The sequence below is a fragment of the Mangifera indica genome, chromosome 4, assembly GCF_011075055.1.
Source record: "Mangifera indica cultivar Alphonso chromosome 4, CATAS_Mindica_2.1, whole genome shotgun sequence".
NCBI classification, from domain to species: Eukaryota; Viridiplantae; Streptophyta; class Magnoliopsida; order Sapindales; family Anacardiaceae; genus Mangifera; species Mangifera indica.
This window is the reverse complement of record NC_058140.1, coordinates 4,260,175-4,268,868: the sequence shown is the minus strand read 5'-3', so window position 1 is coordinate 4,268,868 and position 8,694 is coordinate 4,260,175. Positions and strand designations below refer to the sequence as shown.

Genomic DNA, 8,694 nt, shown 5'->3' with positions numbered 1-8,694 from the left:
AAGAACAATAAATGTCAAACAATTCATTAGAAATAGTGTTAAGAATTGTGTTTCTACAAACCTTATTAGCATGAACCCAAATTCCTTCAATTTTGTATTAATCATTTTAGGAGTCTACTATTGATAAGGGTAGTAACAACATCATGCATATCCAGTATGGAAAAGCTCCTCTACCATCTTTTTTATTTTTAACCTATAAAAATTTATATTTGAAAGACGTTAAGAAATGGTTTTGCTAACGATATTGGTAGGACAATATCAAATGAGGACACAACAGTCACTTAAGAGCGAAATCAATAGCAACGTTAGCAACAATTTTTTAGCATGAATCCACAAATGAAAAATCCTTTTGATTGTTGGAAATATTGAACAAGAGGTACACATTTAATAGTCTTGAAATTTGGGGAGAAAAATCAAAATAAATTAAATGTAGACCTACAACTTTTTTATTAATTGAGAAAAGATAAACACATAGTACATAAAATAATGAAAAAGTATGCCTTTTATAGGCTTATAAAAATACTCACTATTCTATTTTATCTGAATCACGTTATCCACTCTTCACACATTATGCAAATCAGGAACTTAACATAAAATTAGAAACCTATGACTCTTTATTTAAGCAACTAAACTTAAAATCAAGAAATCATAAACACACAAACTAATAAACCATTTCAACCTAAATAAAGAGACCAATTTGACCTTAATTAATCAATAAATTTGAATTATCATTTAACTCTCCCCCTTGATTCAAATTTGCAAACTCCCATGCGCACTCTAAAATAATCATGCTTGACTAAAGGAAGTGACTTGGTCAAAATATCTGCAACTTGCTTATTTGTACCATATGCCTTCAATGTGAGAATCCCATTTATTACTAGACTTTGCATGAAGTGATAACGGATGTCAATGTGTTTGGTTCTGTTGTGGAAAGTAAGATTCTTTGTCATTGTAATTGTTGCTTTGTTGTCACAAAAGATTTATGTTGCTTAAACTTGCTCTTGATGAAAATCAGAAAGTAATCTCCTTAACCAAACTGCTTGATAAGATGATGAATTTACTATAATATATTTTGTTTCTGAACTTCTTGTTTCTTTGAATTCCAAGAAATTGTTGCAGAACCAGGGTTGAATAAGTTTTTAGAAGTGTTTTTTCTATCATCCAAGCAACTTGCCTAATTATTGTCAGTAAAACTAATTAATCTGAAATCTAATATTTTTGAGCACCAAATTCCAAACTTAATTGTTCTTGCAACATATCTCAAAATTCTCTTGACAGCTCCAAGATGATGCTTTGTTGGATTGTACATAAATTTGAATGTCACACCAATAGAAAATATAATGTCTGACCATGTATGATATAAATAATTTAAACCACCAACAAGACTTCTAAAATAACTTGCATAAACCATTTCAGTATCATCATCAAAATTCAACTTTTCATTCATATTCATGGGTATGATTGTCACTTTACAACTCATCATATTAAATCTTTTAAAAAGATCTATTGCATATTTTCTTTGTGAAATAAAAATTTCATCTTCAACTTGTTTCACTTCAAGACCAAGAAAATAATGTAATAAACCCAAATCGGACATCTCAAATTTTTTCATCATACAGGATTTAAATTCACTCACAATAGACTCATATGATCCCATATATATTATATCATCAACATATAGACAAACTACAAAAAAATTATTTTTACCTTCCTTCTTAAAATAGAGAGTTGACTTATTATCACTTTTTTTAAATCTTTTTTTTTGAAAATAGGAATTAATTTTACTATGCCATACTCGTGGAGTCTGCTTTAATCCATAAGGTGCCTTTCTCAACCTGCAAACTTTATCTTCATTGTCATTAACTATAAAACCTTCATGTTATGAGATATAAAATTTCTCCTCCAATTCACCATTCCAAAAAACATATTTATCAAATTGATAAAAATGTCAATTAAGTTAAGCAGTCAAGACTAGAAAAGTTCTCACTGTTTCAAATCGTGTTATTAGAGAGAAAGTTTCTTCAAAATCGATCCCTTGTTGTTGGGAGTATCCCTTTGCAACTAATTGAACATTTTACTTTTGTATGCTCCCATCTGCATTGTATTTTGTTTGGTACACCATTTGAGCCCAATTACATTGTTTCCTTTAGATAGATTCACCAAATCCCAAGTCTGATTTTTTTCTGAATTGCCAACTTCTTTTCTCTCATCGCATCACATTATTTTTGCTCTTTTACAGCTTCTTCAAAACATACAAGATGAGAGGCAAAAAAGCCAAAAGTGCAGGTTTCATATATCTCTGCTAATGATCTAATATTTCTTGGTAGAGTTTCGCTTGAAGAGCTTGAAAATGAGAAGTCATTGCTACTTGAAGTGGATGAATTGCTGTTATTAGAAGAAGAAATAGAATTTGCTAGTGTTGCATCATTATGTGGGATCACTTCATTTTCTGGAATTTGAACATGTTGTCGTTTGTCTTGACTTAATTTTCATGTTGCATCTTCTTTAAAAACCATATCTCTATTAATAATCAACTTGCCACTAATAGGGTTATAAAACCTAGATGGCTTGGATTGAGAACTATAACCAATCAAAATGCATTTAACAAATTTTTCATCAAGTTTTTGAGATTATGATTTTACCAAAGCATAAGCTACATAACCAAAAACTTTTAAGTGGTTTATCGATGACTTTCTACCTTTCCAAGCCTCATATGGTGTTTGATTCAAGACAACCTTTTGAGGAGAAATGTTGACGATGAACATAGCATTTGCAACAACTTCTCTCTATAATTGATTTGGAAAGATATTTTGCTTTAATCATGCTTCTTGCCATTTCAACTACCGTTTGATTTTTTTGTTCAACAAGACCATTTAGCTCCGATGTGAATAATAAAGTAAGATCCCTGTGAATTTCATTTTCCTCATAAAAACATTAAAAGTCAAATGAACAAAATTCTCCTCCTCTATTTATGCGAAATGTCTTTATGCAATACCCACTCTGCTTTTCAACAAGAATTTTAATTTTTTTGAAATTAGAAAAAACTTCAAATTTATAATTTAGGAAATAAACCCAACTCATACGGCTAAAATCATCTGTAAAAAGCAAAAAATATTGACTATCATCAAAATTCTCAACACTTGCTTTCCATAAACATAACCTTCACAAAACTCAATTGTATCAAGTTCAGGTAGCCCAAAAACCATTCCTTTGTGGCTTAACAACTTCATTAATATTCAAATGATCATAATGCAAATGCCACAATTTTACCTCATTGCATCCTTTAGTAATTAAAACAGATTCTTCAATTATTGAAACTTCAAATGGAGACATTTTATTACTAGCCATTTTAACAGTGGCAATATTTTGTTCTTAATAAAACATGCCCCATTATAAAACAAAATGCAATATCCACTCATTATCAATTGCCCAATACTTAATAAGTTATGAGTCAAACCAGAATCATACAATGGTTTTTCCTTACCATGACTGGTAAAAGAAATTGTACCTTTTCCTTCAACTTGAATCTACTTGTTGTCTTCTAACTTTACTTCTGACTTTTGAGACTTATCGAGCTCCTTGAACAATGATCTTGTACCAGATATATGATTAGAGCACTTACTATCTAAAAACCAAATATCACAAAAGACAACATTATCACAAAAATGAGCCATGAAAAACTTACTTTCATCATTTTTCCGTGCTACAAAACTTCCTTGATTGTTCTCATCTTTTGTTTTAGCCCAACAATCAAATTCCTTGTGGCCAAGCTTCTTACAATAGTGGCACCGAATTAAGCTTTTATTCTTTTTGTTTTCACCATACTATCCTCTGCCTCTGCCACAACCTCGATTGCGAAAACCACCTCTGCCCTATGATTTTCCAACTAAATACGGTGACCTATCTATCTGAGATGACTCCCCCTTTATCTGAAATGGCTTTTCCTCATTCTTTTCATACATTTGGGTCAACCTTTCTTCATGAGCTTGCAAAGAACTCATTAGTTCATCAAAAGAATAATCAAATAAATCATGTGATTCCTCAATTGCAACAACTACATGCTCAAATTTTTTAGTAAGACTTTTCAAAATTTGTTTGGCAACTATTTCATCAGTAATTTTCTCACCATACGACTTCACCTGATTAACAAGAGCAAGAACTTTAGACAAATAATCTTGCCCAAATTCATTATTTTTGAAAAATAAATTTTCAAATTTACAACGGTAAATTTGCAATTTTACTGTAACCACCCTTATTGAACCTTGAAAGTCTTTCTTCAAAATTTTCCAAGCCTTTGTTGAAGCATTAGTTGCTACAATTCTTGAGAAGATTGACTCGTGCACTGCTTGTTGAATGAAAAATAAAGCTTTGGCATCCTTCTTCTTGATTGCTTTTAATCTTTCTTGCTTTGTGTGCAATCAAGCTCTTCCACATTATTGTATCCATATTCAACCAAGTACCACAATTCTTGAGACTTGAATGAAGTCTTTATTTTGATTCTCCAAAGTTCATATTTTCACCATTGAAGATGGGTAATTGGGGTTGTGAGGAGGTTGAAGAATTGTTTACTGTCATTTGGGTCATGTTTTTTATGCCTAATTAAAGAATGTAACCTAGCTTTGATACCAAGAATGTTGAAATTTGGGGAAAAAAGTAAAAATAAATTAAATGCAAATTTTGAAAATTTTTTATTAATTAAGAAAAGGCTAAACACACAATACATAAATTAATGAAAAAGCATGCCTTTTATAGGCCTACAAAAATGCCCACTATCCTGTTTTATCTAAATCACGTAACCCACTCATCGCACATCCTACATATTAGCAACTTAACATAAATCTAGATACACAAGACTCTTTATTTTAGCAACTAGACTTAAAATCAGGAAACCGTAAACACACAAACTAATAAACCATTTCAATCTAAATAGAAAGACCAATTTGATAAATAAATTTGAATTATAATTTAACAAGGAGGAACTTTGACTTGGAGAGGAAATTCGACTTGTATCAATAGAAGCGGGAACCTTGAGTTGGAGCTGAGAGAGTGAAGACATGACCTGTTGGAAGTTGTGTACGACCTAGATATAGAAAACAATGTGAAGCAATAGCTCAAGGCATGAACAATCAGTGTCCTTAAGGGTTTTAATTCTATGAGCTAAAACAATCCCCTAAGAATTCAACAAGCCCCTTTGAAAAGTTTCCAGAAGCATACATGAACATTTGTCATCAAATTAAAAACCAACATTACCAGTAAAACTGAGATTAAAAATGATTATATATAAAAACATACTAGACCCCATATTTCTTTGCATGCGGGCGAGGAGAATCAGGCATTTGACTTGGTTCTTGTAAATGCAACACGAAGTAATTGCTTGAGGCGTAAATAAAATTCAATGTCTTTTAAGGGTTTTTATTCTATAAACTAGAACAATTCCTTAGAATTGCAAATGATGATGTATAAAAACATACTAGACCCTATATTTCTCACGCGTTAGGAGGAAGAGGCGAATCTACTTATTTACACATAAATTAAGCTTTTTCCCAATTATTTACATGTGAGATCAACACCTTCGGCTAACCCTTTACAAACCCACGAAACAATAATGCTTATAAAGGACAAAGAGACTAAGTATCTAAGCAATATAAGATTCAAACCTTTTAGAATACTTCATATATATGAAAATCTTAAATATGTTTAATTATATTTATTGGACAACACACTAATATAAATAGCAAGGGATCGAGAACAGCTCATATTGTTGAGTACTTAATAATGTTTGCTGTTTGCTATTCATAACACATAGATAATTCTTCATCTATACAAGCATCCTCTATATGCAGGTGTCCAGTAATCTGATCCCGTGTTCTCATGATAGATTTTAGGAGTACATGAAACTGGAACTAAGCAAAGTCCCCTGCTCCTTAGATCAATCTTCACATCTCCCTCTTCTTTCCCTCCCCATGGATCCTGAAATAGCCCACCAAATATTACCAATGTATCAAATTATTTTCTAAACTGGCCTGGAAATTCAGTGAGAAATAGTCGTAAACATTGCTCACCTTGTGTGAATTTGACTTCATGTAAGGATTACTCAACAACTGCAAGAGATAAAGTGATAACTTTTACAAATCAACGTTTAAAGGAGATTGCTTCATTCACATATTCATGTTCTAAGTACTAGTATTGCAATATATCAGATCGTTTAGTTCATTGAACAAAAAAAGATAAAGAATTCATCAATGTTCTTCTTATCATTGACATTTACTTAGATAACACGAATCTATGAACAAGAATAGCAAAAACAACAATAACTATAAAAAGATCGAAGATGACAAAAATATATATATTCTATTTATAGTGCAGTGCTGCAAGTTGTATTACCTGCACTTGCTCTTGTAAAGACTTTATATAAATAATTGCTTCGTATAGCACCGAGGCCGTATCAGTCTGAAATTATTCACAACAATTTTATAAACAAAAGTTGGGATATTAAAAAATTTTAAAGAAGAACATAAAGGTTGATAAAGAAGAAAGTAGTCTCAGTGGTCTTTGTATTAACCTTTCCAAAAGGTGACACAATTTGCTGAAGGGCTGTGATCCTGTCTGCAAGCTTGACTTTTGGTGCCTGCACCTATTAAATTAGTATAACGAAGTTTCTATCTAGTAACAAGAAAAGATTTATCTTTATTCTATGCAATATATAAACATTTCTTTTTAACTAAGTACAGATTTATTATGATTTTGCTCTATTTACCTTTACTGATGAAGCTGTAGAACTCTCAGTCTTAGTTTTCTTTAAAACTGCCTCTGAATTTTCTTCAGACCTTTTCTTCTTTCCTTCATTAGTTCCCCTTTCCCTTCCATTGATTTTTGTCTGCTTGTAATTTGTTTAGTAACAAATAAACTAGAATCATATGCAAACAGTAGAATAAGTTATTAAAACGTACCGGGGAAGAAGTTCGCTTCTTACAATCGGATGAATTCAAGGATTTAAAATAGGGTTTAGGAAGATGGATATCAATTAATGGCTTGGTTAATCGACCACTGATAGTTATAGCATCAGCAAAATTTCTGGCATTTGTATAGTACTGAGAATGAGACATTCCATAGTTGTATTTGTTGTCACCTTCCACCATGGAATTAGTGCTGTTGAGTCCAACATAATCTCCGAGGCCACCTGTATTAAAAGTTTTTCGGAAAAAGGATGTGGGTGTGTCACAGTGTTGATGTTTATTATTTTCCACCTTAGAATCATGGCGACCATAATACGATAAAAACCCTGAATTTCTAGTTGTCCCATTTGAGGTAGAATCGGTGAATAACCTTGGTTTCAAATGACAAAAATCAGGCTGAGAATCATATTGATGATCCATCGATGAACTCAAAGAGACATGACATGTTTGAGGATCGAAGTGGCGATTTATTTCTGGGTCTGGTGGAGCGATAGACCAGTGGCTGACCAACTTGGACAACTTATTTAGCCTTTCGTTTTCGGTTGAGCTTTCACCAAAGCCTCCATTTAAGTTCTTGTCAAAATCATTGAAGGATGAGGAATTTGTGAATTCCCAATTGTTGTCCATTTTCTTCAAGTAATCATAGGCAGGTTCGAATATCCCAGTTGATATACTCTTTGACGACAGTGCATCAAGTAAGTTCTCTCCAACATCTTGACTGTTATGCAAATCTTCACTGCTTCCAACACTTCTGCAAAATTAAACCCTGAGTATCAACTTTTCCAAGCTCAAACATGTCGTCAATCGTTTATGAATTTATCCTTTTTTAAAGAACTAGTTGAATAAAAACTGATAAAAAAAATGAATGAAAGTGAAACCCAACTATTGAACCTTCCTCTAATTGTATACCTACCCATTAATAACATAATTTCTCTTCTTTCTCTTGGCCAAAAGAAGACTCATCTTTCTACTCAATATAATTAAAACGTATATACATAAGGGGAGAACAGAAATTATAACATTATTTATACTTCTCAACGTGTAAACTTACGATAATACATGGCTCCAGAGATGGTTATCGTGAGTATGCTCTCCAATCAACTCAGTGGAGGAAGCAGGTTCGTGAACAAGCCTGTGAGAGGAGTCCACAGTAAGTCCAGACTGATTGGAGGCATAGGTAAAAGAGGTAGAGATGGAAACTTCCTCCTCACAAGAGGAGTTTGAATTAAGATTATGTTGGTGCCAGGGGGTGCTGCTGGTATTATTCCATGAAGAAAGAGAAGTTGCATGATGAAGATCCCACCAATTCGGTGGAGAAGGCGAGGTTGTAACAGAGCTCTCAGTGCATTCTTTAGCCATCTGATGATCAGTAATAGCTAGCTAGCTTAGCTTTTCTTTCTTCTCTCTTTTGTTTTGCTTGGGTGGGGAAGTGGGGAATTTAAGGAGGATAATTCATAAATCAATTCATCCGAAGGTGGTGACGTACCTTTGTAGGTTACATGCATTATAGGGGGACAATTAAATATGCAGCCTGAAATTTTCCACTTTGGCCCGTGGGTAATTATTATAATCCAGACTGTCCCACCGAGAGTATTGCTTCTGGTGACCATAGAGTTGTCCCTGGACAAAATTCTTTTGGTTAATATTGTTCAAGGACTTATAACACCCATCTAATTATGTGTATTTAGTTTTAGATGGATATGTCATCCTACAGTTAAATAATTTTAGATTAAATATA

The 8,694-nt window shown here is 32.6% G+C and overlaps 1 protein-coding gene across 2 annotated transcripts; it reads right to left on the bottom strand.

The window, feature by feature from the left end:
• Positions 1-5,575: 5,575 nt before the first annotated feature.
• Positions 5,576-8,384, bottom strand: LOC123214874 (transcription factor bHLH111). Of its 2 annotated transcripts, none has more exons than XM_044634881.1 (7): positions 8,008-8,384; positions 6,951-7,707; positions 6,758-6,877; positions 6,563-6,628; positions 6,385-6,450; positions 6,063-6,101; positions 5,576-5,970 (listed from the first exon to the last, which is right to left on the bottom strand). In XM_044634881.1, the coding sequence occupies exons 1-7, from the start codon at positions 8,313-8,315 to the stop codon at positions 5,815-5,817; spliced, it is 1,512 nt and encodes a 503-aa protein (XP_044490816.1). In that variant the 5' UTR covers positions 8,316-8,384; the 3' UTR covers positions 5,576-5,814. The 2 variants fall into 2 exon arrangements, with proteins under 2 accessions (XP_044490816.1, XP_044490817.1); XM_044634882.1 differs by having other exon boundaries at positions 6,951-7,704.
• Between the last annotated feature and the right edge of the window lie 310 nt (positions 8,385-8,694).